Below are 17,323 nucleotides of genomic sequence, written 5' to 3' on the forward strand. Positions count from 1 at the left end.
CAAACCCATTGTCACACTCAGGGACATTAATATATACAATGATTACAATAATGTAAACAAAGCCAAAATTAAATAGCAACAAGATTCATCAAAGAGTGAACAAATTTGTATATATTACATATATAGTATAAGTGGAAAGTAATCTCAGAATGAAGGTAGTAATAGAGGAAAGAAGTGGTAGAAAAGATCTGTGAAAGGTGAGATTTGAGCTGAGTCTTGAAGTATGGGAAGCAAAGAGGGGGAGGTGAAGAGATGGGCATGGAAATGGGGAGGAGATGCTGTAAGGAACAACAAATAGTCCAACAGAGTTGGATCATAGATAGGTAGAGGGGAGAAAAGTATAAATTGGAAAGGTAGAAAGGGGCCAGGTTGTGAAGGACTTTAAATGCCAAATGAACGAATTTGTAGTTGATACTTGGAGATAATAGGGAGATGATGGAGATTCAGTAGGGGTTGTGGGGTGACACCATCAGTCCTGTGCTTTGGAAAACTCATCTCTGCAGCTAAATGGAGGATGGAGGTTTGGAGTAGGGAGAGACTTGAAGAAGAGCCCAATGGAAAGCCATTGTAATAGCCCAGATGAGAGATAATGAGGACTGGAACTAGGTTGGTGGGTGTGTGTATAGAGTGAAAAGGACTGTAGAAAGGAGATGTTGTAAGGCTAAAAGTGAGACTTGATAACAAGTTTGATTCTTGTGATTTTGCCACCATGGCACAGAAACTTTCTCATGCTACAACTTCCCTCCACCACGTTCTCCCACTGGTTTGTTTTTTTTCTGGAGCCTTCATTTTGAGTATGGACAATGCTCCAAACCAGTGATGGATAAACTTTTTAAAGAGGGGGCCAAAGGAAAGGAAATGCTCATCTGTCAGTCTGTTTCTAAGGCAACTCTTTTGAAGTTTCATTGTATTGTATCCTATTCATTGTAGTCGTCAGATTAGGAATAATGTCACATGGCCAGATAGAATATTTCAAGGGGCTGCATCTGGTCCGCAGGCATAGTTTGTCCATCACTGCTCTAGACTCTCCAGACTATCCCCTTTCAGCTCTGTTTTATTTATTGTTTTCCCCTCCATTAGAATGTAAACTCTTTGAGAGCAGAGATTGTCTTTCTTTTTGCTTATATTTGTATTCTTAGTATTTAACACAATACTTGACACATATTAAGAACTTAGAGAATGTTGATTGACTGTAGCCTAGTATATATGAGGAGTGAAGGATGATATTTGGGTTGTGAGCCTGGGTGACCAGTAGAATGGTAGTACATTCAAAATATTTGGAAAGTTGGAAAGAGGAGAGTTTGGGTAAAAAGATAATGAGTTCTATTTTAAGCATGATGAATGTAAGGTGCCTATCACATAGCCAATTGAAGATATACCAAAGACATAACTGGAGCTTAGGAAAGAGACTATATATCTAATTCTAGGAATCATTCTAAGGCTGAATTCAAGGAAGTTGATAAAATCACTAAGTGGAGCTAGAAGGAAAAGAGAAGAGGGTCTGAGACAGAGTCTTGGAGGACACCCAGAGTTAGTAGGTGTGATCTGGGCTTGCTTCCCAATCTCTCACAATCTGTTTTTTCACCTCACCATTTTATTGAAACTATTCCATTCAAGGATATCAAGGATCTCTTGGCTAACTCCAACAGCTTTTTTAGTCCTCATGCTCTTGGACTTCTCAAGCTGCTTTTCATCCCATAAACTACCTCTTACCTCAGGGATACTTTTTTCTCATTTAGTTTCCATACAAATATTCAGCCTTGGTTCCCCACTTATCCATCTCTTCTCTTCTTTTAAGTCTTTATCTCTAGCTTCTTAAGAGTGAGTATCTTTCAGGGCTCTGTATTTGGCTCTTTTTTTATCTCCTCCAATTTCTGTTGAAACCCACCATCTTTCTAGTCACACAAACTTACAAAACTGACCTTTCTCTCTTACTTACTCCCTTCCCCCATTCATATGCCAAACCTTATTGATTTGGCTCCCAAAACATTTGCATCCAAGCTCATCGGTTCATTCTCATTTGCTGCTACTTTAGTTCATTCATGCTATCCTATCACCTTTCACCTGGACTGTTGTAATAGCCTCCTCCTGAAGGATCTTCCTATTCTCCACAAAACTATCAAAATCATCTTCCCAAATCATTTAGAATCACTTCACTCCTCTGTTCAGAAATGTTCAGTGGCTCCCTCTTGCCCCTTGGATGACACATAAACACCTCAGCATGGCATTGAAAGCCCAACATAAGCTAGTTCTAATCCTTTCATATTTCATAATACTTAATTTATGCATTTTACATTCCACCCAAATTGGTCAACTTGCTATTCCTCCAACAATTAGAGTGATATCTTAAAGGATTTATAAACCACTGATGTTCTTTCCCATAATATAAATTCAGTTCTTGATTATGCTGACTTCTCAAAGTACATTTGGATGTATATGATTCTCACTCTGTAATAACTGCATGACTCCAAACAAATAACTTGCCCTCTCTGAGCCTCAGCTTCCTCATTTGTAAAATGGGGGCAACAATATTTGTCACACCTGTTTTACCAGGTTGTTGTAAGTATCACTTAATACAAAGCATGTGACAAACCTTTAAAGTGCTTTATAATTATAAGTTATTATCATTGTATTGAGTAATAGTTCAAGAAATACTGTATGGAAAAAGTTAATTCCATGTATTTATCCTTCATTAAATTATTATTAGAAAGCTAAAAATTCTAATAGACAATCTGATTGGTAACTGATAAATCCAAATGCATAAATTATTGCAACACATCTCAAACCAGGAAAAGCATGAAACTACTTTAGACTTAGAAACATGGATTTAAATATGTCATTGTGGGGCCAACAACATACCTTAAACAGAGCAACAAGTGTTCCTACCTATATATTCTTTTTGTTCTCTAATGGGGGAATAGCTTTGCACAACCTGCATCTACTGAAATACCTTGTGCTATTACATTTGCCATTTTCTTCTATAAATGGGTAGATTTAGATAACAAATAATGTAGATCTCTAAATAGAAGGTCATTAGGAACAACTCTACAAATTATATTTGATTATTTAGCAGGAAGAGAGGGAAGGAGAAGGCTGAAGAATTAAATGTGGCTCAGAAACAGGAGAAGTCAAAAAAATTTTAACACAGGGAATCACTGAATTTTTTTTTCCTTAAGGAGAGGCCCATAGCCATGGGACAAAACCTTTTCTAAGAACTAAAAATATATATTCTAGTCACCAACCACCACTCCAGTCCTAAATAGAAGAAAAAGCATATCTGCTCTGACTGACCTTGTGAGATACCATCATGTTATCCTGAAAGCTGATGAATCTCAGTCTCTGTCCTATCAGGGGGACCAAAAGAAGTGAACTGTGACACTTCCTAGATGTATGACCCTAGGCAAGTCACTTAACCGTCATTGCCTAGGCCTTTCTGCTCTTCTGCCTGGGAATCAATATACAGTTTTGATTCTAAGATGGAAGGTAAAGGTTTTTAAATTAAAAAAAACTAAATTAAAAAAACTGAAGGCTAATGGAGGTATGCTTATTTACAGCATTTGTAGGCTCTTCTGGTATGCAGTCTAAAATTATCTTTAAAAACAGAATAGATTCATTAGTTTAGGGAATGATTAGATATAATCATTTTTGAAAGTGCACAAAAACAGATGAAAAGAGTTAAGGGCCTTTCAGACTCCAGGATGGCATATATTTAGCATATTAAACAATAAAATTTCAATTAAAAAATAAACTAAACATCATGAACCTGTTGGTAGTAAAGAATATATTTTAGGATTAGCCTATTACCACATCATAGAAATAAATTAAAACCTCCTCAGTATACACTATGATAAAACAACAAATCTCCTTTTATCACAACAATCACACAATCATTAATATTACTATAGTACTATAATGTTCAACAGCTCAAAAAAGTGATATCGTAGGACTGTTACACATGACAAAAGTCTAAAAACACCTTCTCAAATTTCGGAGTTGAAATGTCATATTTATTTAGATTTATACCCTACTAATTCTAAAAAGGGGTTGAGAGGACTTGCATTAAAACACATTAAAAAAACAAAGCAATTTAGCTCTACAATATAATCTATTCATCGGTACATTCAGAAATATGCTTGCTGAATTAAAATATTGTAAAGTATCTCTAGGAAGAACTGTCGATTGTGATGCTGCCCTACATATTTCAACATGTCTAACAAGTTTCAACCTCCCCCCTGGTGTCAAGGGTGGAGGCAACCAGACACACCCCTGACTAGAGGTGGCCTTCTTGCCCTCTGGTCAAATAATTCTGAGACTAGTTTCAAGGTGAGTAATGGCATTTAAGAATTGCATTTTGAGCTTCACTATATGTTCTATGCCTTTGGAATAAGATTTGGGACTAGAATTTGAAAGTACTTATATTCAAACTGAGGCTTTCATAAAGTTTTTTTAAAGGAATTTGCAGCAATATTTCCCAAACTGATTGGGAAAGAGAACACTTTGGGGCCTGAAATATAGGGATAGGACAAAATTATCTCATTCAAAAATAAACAGCGAAAAATATGGTGAAAGAGTCTGCAAATGCAGGGTGTCAAAATCCAGGGCAGTTATGAAATGGACATAGTCTAGGTATGAACTCAGGTCTTCCTGACTCCGTGCTCAGCACTCTACCCACTGTGCTGGACAACCCTTTCCTTTCAGCTATTCATTTATTCATTCAATAAACAGGAAGGTAGGTGGCACAGTGGAAAGAGTGCCCCGCCTACAGTCAGGAAGACTCATCTTCCTGACTTCGAATCTGGTCTCAGACATTTACTAGCTTTTTGACTCTGGGAAAGTCACTTAACCCTGTTTGCCTCAATTTCCTCATCTGTAAAATGAGTTGAAGAAAGAAATGGCAAACCATCGGGATGTCATTTTAATCCTCTGTGAGTACAACTACAAAACAATAAACATTTATTTAGTGCCTACTATGTGCCAGGCATTGTGCTAAGTGCTGGAGATACATAAAGAGGCAAAAGACAGTCCCTGCCCTTAAGGAGCTTATTTCAAATCACCAGAGTACCAGGGAACACAATTTAGGAATTGTCAGCTCAAAGATTATTTAATCGACTGTTTTTAAGAAGTATTTACAAGATAATAATAAACATGAAATTAAAATAGCACTTTAAAATTTGCAAAACATTTTATGTACATTGTCTTATTTGAACCTTACAACAACTCTAAGAGTTAATTACGATGAGCTAGCACTGATTCCATTTTATAATTGAGACAAGTGAGTTGCCCATAATCATAAAGATTTGGGCAAGCTTTGAATCCATGCTTTCCTGACTTCAGGTTTAGCGCTCTATCCCCAAGCCAGGATGAAGGAAATATTAAGCATTGAGAGTAACTCATGCTAAGAAATAGTCACTTTTTAATTACCTAAAGCAAATAACAATTCATGACAAATTAGCCTGAAATACCACTAAATGTGAAACATAAATACATAAGGTTCCATAGACATACATCGCGCACTAGAAAAATTAAAGAAAAGGGAGGAGGTTACAATAATATTTTTCTGTATCTTTCTCATTTGTGCTACCTTTTACCTACTCTGTATCTTTTATATATATATATATATCCTTCCTCATTGGAATATAAGTTGTTTGAGGAATGGGACCATTTCAGCCTTTTTCCAGTGCTTGGTACAGTGCCTGAATATAGTAGGTATTTAATGTTTTGTTTTTTTATTTTTATTAATTTATGTTTTTTATTACTTAATTGAAAGGAAAAAATTATCTCATATGATTGATATATATTATTAATGCAACAATGCAAAATTAAAAGAGAACAAGGCAAACACTTTACAGGCATATAAAACTTTTTTGAGCCTGCTACCTTTTATCAAGACTAATATGTTTATCCATTGAATTGTAAATTAGGACAATTAATTTGGACCTTTCTTGTACTCTGGACCTAGATTTACCTCAACATGGTGCTCCAGGTGTTTGGATGGCTCATAAAATTATGCCTCAGTGGCTTTGCTGTTTTAGTTCTAACTCTATTTCATCTGTTGTAAACATTGGGTGGCTATTTATAATTACTGATTAAAATAAAATAATATTTGTAAAACTCTTAGGACAATCTAGCACATAGTAGGTGCTATAAAAATGCTTATTTCTTTTCTCACAGAGATGCCATACTCTTATAGCTTTTTGTCATCTGGTAAAATCACTATTCATGAACACTGTTAGGCTCTCACTAATAAATGTTTAATGCTCCATATAATATTTTAAAATATTTTATTCACACTTAGGCACTGTTATTCTCTCAGCACAACTCTCTATCAGTACAGTACAATTGTATCAGTTAATGGGAATAACAGCCAATTTGATTGTCTTGTGTTAGTTTATACAGATTCTGAATAGAATTTAAATTATAACATGTTACCATTTAAAGAGTCTCTCTCTCTCTTCTCTGTCTCTCTCTGTTTCTGTGTCTGTGTCTGTGTCTGTGTCTCTGTCTCTGTCTCTGTCTCTCTCTCTCTCTCTTATACATACACACACACACACACACACACACACACACACACACACACACACACAAACCCAATGAAAACACAAATAATAGTTTTCACTCCACTGGCTGGACATCATGAAATTATGTCATAGTTTTACCTGACAGACATATTTGTTCTTCCATTTGCTCAACACACATCTACTGTTTTGCATCAGCTCCTAAATGACACAGAAACACAAAGGAGAGGAGAATTGGTCTTACCATACATACATGCATACGTACATATTGTCATTATCAGTTAAAGAGCTTCTGATTTTCAAGCAGAGATTAGTATGCCACACAAACAAAGATACAACTGTTTGGAAACTGCCCACTAGACAAAAGCAAAGTCATCATGACCCAGAGGGCTGATCCTTTATGAAAATTAAAGCTGTTGAAAGAAGTTTGTAACAAAGATTGCTTGTTGTCAATCTTAAAACTTTCTGAAAAGTACCTCCAACTCCTTGAGCGTATCTCTAAGTTTTTCTGGCCGTCGATTCTTCAGCATCCAAGGATAATCTCGTGCTAGCAAACAAAACATGAACTACATTTAGATAAATGTGGATTTAAAAAAAAATCAATATAGGAAAAAAATCCTGCTCACTTACAGAAATAGACTATAAAAATTTTAAGAGAAACATCTATAATTGAGATGAAGTGAGTTTCATTTACACTGTCAAATGATAATCTTTTGAAAGCCCCATTATAGGAACAAGATTTTAACAAGTAACGACCTTGGTAACTATAATTTCGTAATAGCAACCACAAATTCTGCCTTCAGAGACAATTCAAAGACAATAAATTTCCCAGCTCTGAGAATCTACTTCATTAAGGTACAGGTGACTGACTTTTTCTTAAATAATTATTCAGTTTAGAAATAGAGAAACTCAGGGCAAAAGTTGACATTCCAGAATTTTAAGTATATTATTTTTACATAATGAAGTAAATGAGATGATAAATTAGTGAATACAACTGTCACATGTATACTTATTTTTAATAAATGCAAAACTGGGATTAATTGAAAATCTGGCATCAAAAGTTGGACTTATACCCAACCAGAAAAACCAATAACTGAGGATAAGCCAGATTTAAATGGAAAATACTGACAAAACTAGAAACATTCTTGTGCCTAAGCAAGTCATCTTTTTGAAAGAGTACCTTTAAATATTTAAAAATCTTTAAGATTCAATTTGCTATAAAAAGAATTTATTTCAAAAATGAAATCCAGCTTTTAAAAAATACATATTTAGAAATTAGTGACTTCAAGGAATTAAAAGCATTTTAGCAAAAAGAAACATTTACTACATGTTAAATTCATTATAGTGCAACATATTTAGTAGGAAGATGAATAAAAATATTCTTTATTCACCTGATTATGATGCTAAATAATAGTGTGGAAGAGTCATAATTAATTGTGGCAGGTAAGTTATTGCAATAAAACCACTTCACTATTTATCTTTTCTGAATCAATATAATTTGAAGTATAATAAACTTGAACATTTGTGATCAAATCAATAGCAATATTTTAAAAAGTTGAATATGGTAGCTCCCCTCATTTTAAATTATTGAAAAACTTGTTGCAGGTATTTTTTATTTTTCCAAACTTTTATTGTTAAAATCATATTGCTGTATTTATTCTAACGTACAATCAATCATTAAATTGTATTACTACATGCTTATAAAGCATATATTTTAAAATTTTGCAAATACAGGAGCATATAATTTTAACAGTCTTCACTATATAAAACATTTACTGTGAAAGTAAAAGTAAATAAGTTCATTTCATTAGAGTAATTAATAGTCTTGCTTATTATGCTTATATGAAATATACCTCCTTAAACGTTTATAAGTCATAAATTCTAACAGACTAAATCAGTAAGATCTAAGATATGACTTTTATAAATATTTTTATTTCACTAAATCAATGAAAATCTGTGAACATAAAAGAAAAGAAAATTATTTCAAGATGAAGAATACTTTTGTGCATAAAGTTGGATGTTATTTCATTATTCTATCAGAAATATAAGCAACAATAAGATGATAATTTTGTAGCAATTATTAAAAAAAAAAACAGATGCTTACATTCTGCCAATTGTTGCTTCTCTTCTAAGTAACCATGATCTGTTGGTAAAACTATTGGGGACAGGGAAGAAGGAAAAGATCAATCATTACTTTTATAACTTTTGACATGACATTACTATAAAGATTTGAAAATATTATAAAGTAAACACAAATCTATAAAGAGCACAGCTTTGTTTTCACTTCATAGAGAGCTATCTTAAATTTGCAGTGAAAGAAGGCTCATTCGGCACAATAGGTGGACCAATATTCCCTGAGCCTCCAATCTCATCAGATAGTGAAGTGAGCTGCAACTGAATCCTGACCAGAAGCTGAGTCAGTCTGTCAACAGAACTATGGAAACAACATATTAACCACCGAGCTAAGCACTTGGGATGCCCACACAAGCTCTACCTTAACCCAGACTGAAACAGGAAGTAACTCTAGCTGGAAAGACCTTTTGGCCCATCATGAAACTTCTAGGATTAACAGGATTAATCAGATAAAGAAAATTGATCATTCACTCAGAAATGCCTATTTCAGATACCAGGTGGGGATTCAGGAGCACAGCATAGGTGCAGTCCTATGCGTTTATGATGCCCTCTACTGGGATGCCAATTAATAGAAGTGACTGGACAGTCCAGCATTCAGTCTGATCAATACAAAAATACTAATTTTTCATGCTGCTTTATATTAAAAAAATAACTATGTTATATGAAAAACATACCAATTTTGAGTCTTTCTAGGGAAGTAAAGAAGACTTTTCCTAAATAATCCATTCCCGGAGCTAATATGTAGATGATGTTCTAAAGTTCTCATTTTTTATCACCTAGAATATTTCATTCACCAAAATGTTAAGGGTATACTTATTTTACCTGATTCTTTCTTGTCATAATACTGGTATATCCCAATGTCTCTGTCTAAATAATGAGAAAAAATAACAAGTTATGTTAAACAGATTTTTTTGAGGGGGAACATAAGTTTTTATTTCAATAGGAAGAAACCCAGAAGAAAACTCATCAGTCGTAACATAAAAGCTCAATGGTAAAAATTTGTTTATGCTAGATATTTTAATCAATTTGAAAGGAAAACTAAACTAAAACTATAAAAATAGCTGGTAAATGAGAGGGTTAAAACCAGTAAAGAATTGAAATCAAGGAAGAAAGCCTTTCCTTTCAGACTTCCCTTGATGTTCTTGTACAGAATTCTAGTCAATGGAACTCTAACCTGTCAATGGAGAATGAAGAGAAGTGAAATGGGGGAAATTGCAGTTAGGGTTGTAACCCTCCTTGTCCTAGCTCAGTCTAACTTTCCTGGACCCATCCTAATTCTGTCCAACAACTGACCGAATCCCTCAGGAAAAGTCCAACATTATTACTTGGTTTCCCAGAGATTTATAGGCAGCTTGTTGAAGGAATGGCAAAATATATGGTCATGAATAAACTTCCCAGAGTTGTCTTGGGTTAGAGAGAAACTCTGAGGGTCATTCGAATTAGGATCTACTGATGTGTTATGCCAGAACCAACTGAGATATGGTTGTTTGGAAGGGGTAAGAAAGTCAACATTTTTCAAGAATTTGGCTCCATCTCAAACTTATTGACAGAAAAGGAGAATAACTTTAAAAACTCAATTCTTTCCTATACATATATGTGGCTAAGAAAAACTTCCTCCATTCAACTCCTGAACTGAAATAATCAGCTTGTGTTTTCTTTTGGGTAATTTAAGTTGTCCGGTAATGACAAAAGGACTATTTCAAATGTAGTTGAGAGCAGTATGGACTGCCCCCTAGTGACTAAATGCAACTTTGACAACTTTTCTTTCACAAAAATATAGCAGTTGTTTGTACTTGGGTTGCCCACTTCAATACACGAATGTACTTTTATTTTGAATGGAACAATTTATTTCTATTTGTTTAAATTTGAAAAGTGGTTTTTTTATTTCAAAGAGTTTAAAATTCCATCTATGTACACAATAATATTTAAGTCTAGAAATGGAGCAAGCAGGGAGAGGCCCAACTTCTCTAAGTATCTGAACTATATAGTAGCTGAAGCTAAGTCAAATCCGCACTTCCAAGATACTGGGTCTGAATAAAAGTTCTACTGAGTCTCTGACAGAGGGCTAAGCAGAGCTACTCCTACTAAAGGAATGGCTTATCTTGGCTCATTTATAACAGCCCAGGTCACAAAGAGCCTCAAGGACTCCAGCTTCTTCTAAACGGCTATTTAGACAGCCCCAGTCCTAGATGATAAGAGTATTTCAGGTTCTGGGAAGGAACCAAGTCCAGGACAGTTCAATTATATATACCAGCCCTGTAGCTGATAAACAAACCCAGATAGGGTATCAATTCGAAGGACAAACACCATTATGAGCTCTGGGTACTATAACTAAAAGGAATATATCTGTGCTCAAGTCTTATGAAACATTTCTATCACTTTTAAAGAAAAAGAAATGAGTAATATGCTTTCCATGTCTTATAGGCTTTACATATAATTTCCATTTTTTATAAAAAGGGAAAAAATTGTGTTTTCACATATTTCTCCAAAATATTGCCTTTAGTGTCCTTGAGATAATTGTGTTACATGAACTTGGACAAATTCTTAAACAGTTCCACATATGGCTTTCTATATTTATATATGTCTCTCCAATTATCTCACCAGCCTTCTAAGGATATTTTTGTTAATACTATGGTTTAAGCTTTCCATGAAAGTATGATGAATCATAACATTAACTATATCTCTAATACATAGACTTATCCAAGTAGGTCTGATTTTGCAAATTGTGTGCAATAAAATGTGTGGGCTTTCTCAACCACTAGCTTTCATTGCATCATTCAACACTTCACTCTAATTAGTTAGTAACACTTAAATCCTAGCAACAGAAGAATAATATTTTAATTTAAATTAATTTAAATTGTAATGAGCAAGCTGAATGACAGGAAACATTTTTCAGAAAAGTTAATCTTATTGGATTTATTTTTTTTAAATTCAGTCCTTAGTCTAAGGTACCTTGTCATCAACATTCACCAGCAACAAGCAACAAGGACATGTATTCATCTTTTCCAAACCCAAGGTTGAATGTCTTACTGACAATCCTTAAGTTAGGCCATTTTAGTACTGCAAATATCAACTTCTTATATATCTAAACTTAATATCTCTATGTTTTGGCAGGCTTTCATTTGGGGATAAAGTTTATTTATGTGTGTATATACATACATATATAAAATCTTTCTTATAAAAAAAAGAAACACTTCAGAATTTACTGTATCTTTTTTTACTTATTTTCATCTATAAAAAGTACCATCTGGTCATGATCACAAAGTATACTCTTTTTACCTTATATTCCCATTTAATCAAAAGTGTTAAAATAATTAAAGTTCTTAAGAGTAAGAAAAATTAGGCAATCATGGCAAATAAAATTGACATAAAATTACTAGCATCATATCAAAATAGATACATAGAATAACTTGTACTAATATTGCTATTAAATTTGTAAGTGAAACAATAACTTTTGTTGTGACTTTCACAAAAACAGAAATAGCTCTTAAGTATGACTATATTTTTATCCAAATGGAGCAACAATGAGACTCACTGGCCTATTTATAGAGCAGAAGTATTTATAAAGTATAATTCCCATGAAAGTAGAGGACAGTTTTATGTCTTTGAAATTATGTGAAAATAATACTTTCATATATTCTATTTTACTGTTAATAAATCCAAAAGTTCATGATTTAGTTTAAACAAATATGTAACAAAAATGTAAAGGTAATGTATCCCTCCTAAATAAACAATTAAAACATTGGTTTTTTGGGGGGAAACTCAAAAAATTAAATAAAATCATTTCAAATACCTGCTTCTTAATAGAATGTGCTCGAAACTTAAGCTTTATTTTATTGCTTCAAGTCCTTTTTCTACCAAAGATATTTAAAATATTAAGAAAATCAAAGAATGCAATAATAATTAGAACTTCCCTGTATATGTCTTAAATGTTATTTTATTGTCAAATTACATATCTACTATCAGCAAGCCTACTAATATTAATAAATTAAAATTAGCTATTATGTGGAAACGCAGAATAAAATTAGAAATATATATCTTAAAAAGATATAAATAAATGTCACAATAACATCAATTTTAATACTAAAAATTCTACTCTAAATCAAGCTGAAATAAATATACTGATCAACAAGATAAGAAGAAGCAATTTTATAATAATATTTTTAAAATATTAATAACTATTAACATTTTTTCAATTCAAATGAGTTCACATGTAAAGTACTTTACAAATTTTAGAGCTTTATGTAAATGCTAGTCACTTTAATACTGCAAAACAACAATTGTTCAATTAGAGTTTCCAGGCTTTTGTATTAGTTATTTGTTCATAATTTTGTTATTTTTATTTAAAGAACAATAAAATTGGTCTTGAGCTGACTTACCTTCGATATGTAAGGTATTCTTTAAAGACCAGAGGTGCAATTCAGTCAAGCAGAAAGACATCTGTTGGCAGAAAGGATCTCTGTCATGAAAAAGAAAAAATTTAAAAGGTATCGATTATTTCCAATCACTAGTGAAACTAAAAGTCTCAAGGATACTAAAGGCAATATTTCCAAGAAAATGGGAAAAAACGTTTTTTCCCCTTTCTATAAAAAGGAGCAGGAGAAAATTGTCAAATGTATTTTTCTAGATTTAATATACTATCATATATAGAAAAGGTGGTAGAAGGAATATTTATATTTTGAATTTAAAATACTTGATAGGTCTGATTTTTAAAACTCTAAATATATTCAGAATTATTTTAATAAAAATTCTACGTATATTGAAAGTTCTTACTTTAATTTAGATGTGACAGACATTTTATGATTCATTTAAATTCCATATATGTGCATATATGCATACATGTATGCATGCATACACACATACAAGGAAGGATTTACTATCTCACAAACACAAAATAGTCCAATTAACATGACAGTTGCAAGGGGAAAGGTATATAGTTACTTTACTTAAAGCACTACATTGACTTTAAAGTAAATTATATGAAACCATATTAGCATTAAGATTCCTTTGTTAATCTACATGTCACACTGAATCCAGACACCTAAGTCCTGCGGCAAAAGAACATAGCAACAAAATAGATTTCCCATACTTATTTCATTTTTAATAATCCCCATTTCTAAAAGATAATTAGAAGAAAATCAGTCCGAATTTTAAACAAAATAATTTAATTACTTTCAAATACATACTATAAATTATAAAATTTATTTACCTCCAAAAGATAGTAAAATTAATAATTTTCAAATCAACTTCTAAATACCTAAAGAACTTTGAAAATTTCTCTATGGAAGTTTATGGTAGGAGAAAACAACTGCCATCTCTCTATGGGAGTGACTAGACCATTATTTTAAACATTTACATGTATATATACACATTTCACATGTAGTACTTTACAATTAGTGAATCCAAAAGCTTAAGGTTTTAATTTAAACACAAATGTAGCCAAAAACTATTTATAGACATAGGTGTATACACACACACAGAATAGATACTATAATCTGTACATATCAAGTGATACATATATATATTTATATTTATATTAAATTGAGTAGTTTCCACTTGACTATTGACCACTTCACAAATAAATGATAACCATTATAATGCCAAATTTATTTTTAGCTTAAACTTTCGCCTTAACTAACCTTTATTAGCACAAGAAGAAAAAGAGGCCAAATTTTACCTCTCTTGCTCCCTATCTTCAATTTATTTCACTTCAAACTCAATGAACACTGAATTCTTAAAAGAAATTAAAGAACTTATTGATGTGCAAAGGAATAGAAGAGATGAAACAAAGGATCCTCAAATTAGTCCCTGAGTAGCCTCAAAAGCAGTGATTCCCAAAGTGGGCACCACCACCCCCTTGTAGGTGCTACAGCGATCCAGGTGGGGTAGTGATGGCCACAGGTGCATTTGGGGGCGATGAATAACTGTAAGGATGCGGTGATAGTATGTTACAGGGGGCTCTAAGGAATATTTTTTCTGGAAAGGGGGCGGTAGGCCAAAAAAGTTTGGGAACCACTGCTCAAAAGCATCTGAGCAAGGACCAACAGAGAAGAAAGAGAAGCAATAGCCATAGAATACCTGACCACCTGGTCAGAAAAAGAGAAAAGGGAAAAAAAAACTTGGGAAATACATCATAAACCTGAACAAGAAATATGATATGATAATAATGGAAACTTTCAACCATACAGAAATGAGTTTGCTCCTCCTGCACCCCATGGCAGAGCAGTTGTTGACTTCTCTAATGGGAAATTTCATTCTTCAAAGGAAAGAAAAATAAAGGGAAGGTATTTTTTATTTCATTCTAAATAGTTGGAGAAAATGGAATTGGAAGCAGATATTATGGATGAAAAACAATGACTACATTAGAAATGGCAATAGAGAAAAAGAGGAAGTTGGGCATATGTACCATACAGTACATATGCACATGTACCTTAAGTTTTAGGAGAGCAGATTTCAAAGAGTTTAGATAAAAGATGCTAAGGATTTTATGGCATAGTCCAAGAAAGATGGGAAGCTCTCAAGAAAGAAATTCTCACAACATAAACTTTCAATTCTAAGAAGTAAGAAAGGGTTAGCTGTTAAACAAAGCTGCGTGTCTTCACAAGGAATTCAGTGACCACATCAGATTTTTTTTTAAGAAGACAGGTATGGAAGAGAGTGTCAAGGGTAAGTAAATTTTAAAAAATGAAATAAAAATACAGTGTCCCATTAGAATACCTCTAGGAGTTCTAAATCTCAGAAGGGGATGAATATTAAGGACAACACAATAGTAGTTTTTGTTGTATGGTTGTTTTCAGCTGTGCTGGGGAAAAGTAGATCAGAGAAGGGAAAGGATCACTGCTCACAATAAATGAGGTACTGAAAACAAATAAAAGAAAAGGAAGATTTATTCAAAAGGACTATCTGAAAATCATGAGCAAAAATAAAGGCTGAATGCTTTATTTCAAGAAATTTAAATAAAAATTGCCAGATTCTATCTGAATCAGAAAATAAAATGAAAATAGAATCACCAGCCACCTCCTGAAACTCCAAAATGAAAATTCTGACAAGCATCATAACCCACAATTTAGAGCTTCCAGATCAAATGAAAAATACAATACTACAAAAAGTCAAAAAAGTTTCAAGTACCAAGAAGCAATAATCAGATTCACACAATAATAGGCAATTGCTACTATAAAGAAGAGGCAAACGAGGAATAATATATTCCAAAAGGCAAAATGTAAGGACTTACAAAGAAAAGTAACTGAGGAAAACTCAGCATACTCCTACAGGGGAAAAATAAACCTTTAATGAAATAGAGGGCTTTTAAGCATTCCTAATTAAAAGACCAGAACTGAGTAGAAACTTTGAAATGCAGGAGACAAAAGAAACACAGAAAAGTAAATATATTTGATCAATTGATCAACAATAATATATTTGTTTACATTTTAATAAGAGAAAAGAAAAATGTTCACTTAGAATTTTAATGTTTTTAAGAGTTATATAAAAAATTAAACAAGAAGAGGGATAGCATGCAGATGTTTTTATTCTACTTTAGAAGGAATTGAGAGAGAAAGGAAAATATATTGGGCAAAAAAAGAGGAGAAAGAGGAGGAATTTATTTTCTCACATACTGAACATGAAATAATGATTATACCAATGTGGAAGAAAAATTGGGTACAGTGGATTTTACATGGACCTCAAATCAAAGGAAATTTCACCCTCACAATCACACACACATACATACATGAAAAGGCATGATGAAGAAAAATATTAAACTCAATTTGGAAACAGGCAGAAAATGGGAGATGAGAGAGAGGGATTTAAAAGGAAGAGTGGAATAAATACAAGAATAGAAACTAAAGAAAGGAAAGAGTGAAATGAAAACTAAAAACCTATAACCAAGGGGAAGTGAAGAGGTGGAAAAGACTTCTTCAATTATAGATCACAAGGGTTAAGGAAATGTCTTCTTTTTCACTACCATCTTCTTTGTAAAGAGGGAGAAGTGATATTATATTATGCTCTATATCAAAGACTAGCAAACTATGCTCTGTGGGACAAATTTAGCATGCTGCTCATCTTTGTATGGCCCATGACCTAAGACTGGTTTTTACATTTAAAAAAATTTTTTTATTGAATTTAAAAATATAAAAACAATTCTTAACATCAGATCAGTGGTTCCCAAACTTTTTTTTTGGCCTACCGCCCCCTTTCCAGAAAAAATATTACTTAGTCCCCTGGAAATTAATTTTTAAAATTTTAATAGCAATTAATAAGATAAATGTACCTGTGGCCATCACTACGTCCCTGGATCACTGCAGCACCCACCAGGGGGCGGTGGCGCCCACTCTGGGAATCACTGCATTAGATCACACAAAAATGGATTGGGGGGATGTGACCTTTAGGGATAGTTTTCCAACCTCTTCTTTAGATGAGCTCAAAAAAAGTAGGGGAAGTTATGGGGATAAGGAAGGGATTTTTGGAAAGGTGGAGAGAATAGGAATTAAAAGGTAAGAGGGAAAGGATAAGGGAGAGAAAAATAAAAAATAAAAAAGCATGGAAAGTAATCATGATTACAGACAAAGCAACAATAAAGTAGGATAAAAGGATAATCAGGGAGACAATGTTGTGTTGTAAAGATCCACAGATAAATAACCAATATCAACATTACACTGCACTACATACACACATGCACA

The 17,323-nt window shown here is 33.1% G+C and overlaps 1 protein-coding gene across 1 annotated transcript in view; it reads right to left on the bottom strand.

The window, feature by feature from the left end:
* The window catches only part of LOC123233354 (WD repeat containing planar cell polarity effector), a 159,173-nt gene extending 146,085 nt beyond the window's left edge, over nucleotides 1-13,088 (bottom strand). Inside the window, exons 1-5 of the mRNA XM_044659480.1 lie at nucleotides 13,028-13,088; nucleotides 9,471-9,515; nucleotides 8,620-8,670; nucleotides 6,992-7,062; nucleotides 6,657-6,716 (exon numbers count right to left, since the gene is read on the bottom strand). Of these exons, the coding sequence (XP_044515415.1) occupies nucleotides 6,657-6,716; nucleotides 6,992-7,062; nucleotides 8,620-8,670; nucleotides 9,471-9,515; nucleotides 13,028-13,088 (288 nt within the window). The remainder of the gene's footprint in view (nucleotides 1-6,656; nucleotides 6,717-6,991; nucleotides 7,063-8,619; nucleotides 8,671-9,470; nucleotides 9,516-13,027) is intronic.
* Nucleotides 13,089-17,323: the final 4,235 nt, after the last annotated feature.

Source organism: Gracilinanus agilis, chromosome 2 (genome assembly GCF_016433145.1).
Source record: "Gracilinanus agilis isolate LMUSP501 chromosome 2, AgileGrace, whole genome shotgun sequence".
In the NCBI taxonomy this organism is placed as follows: Eukaryota; Metazoa; Chordata; class Mammalia; order Didelphimorphia; family Didelphidae; genus Gracilinanus; species Gracilinanus agilis.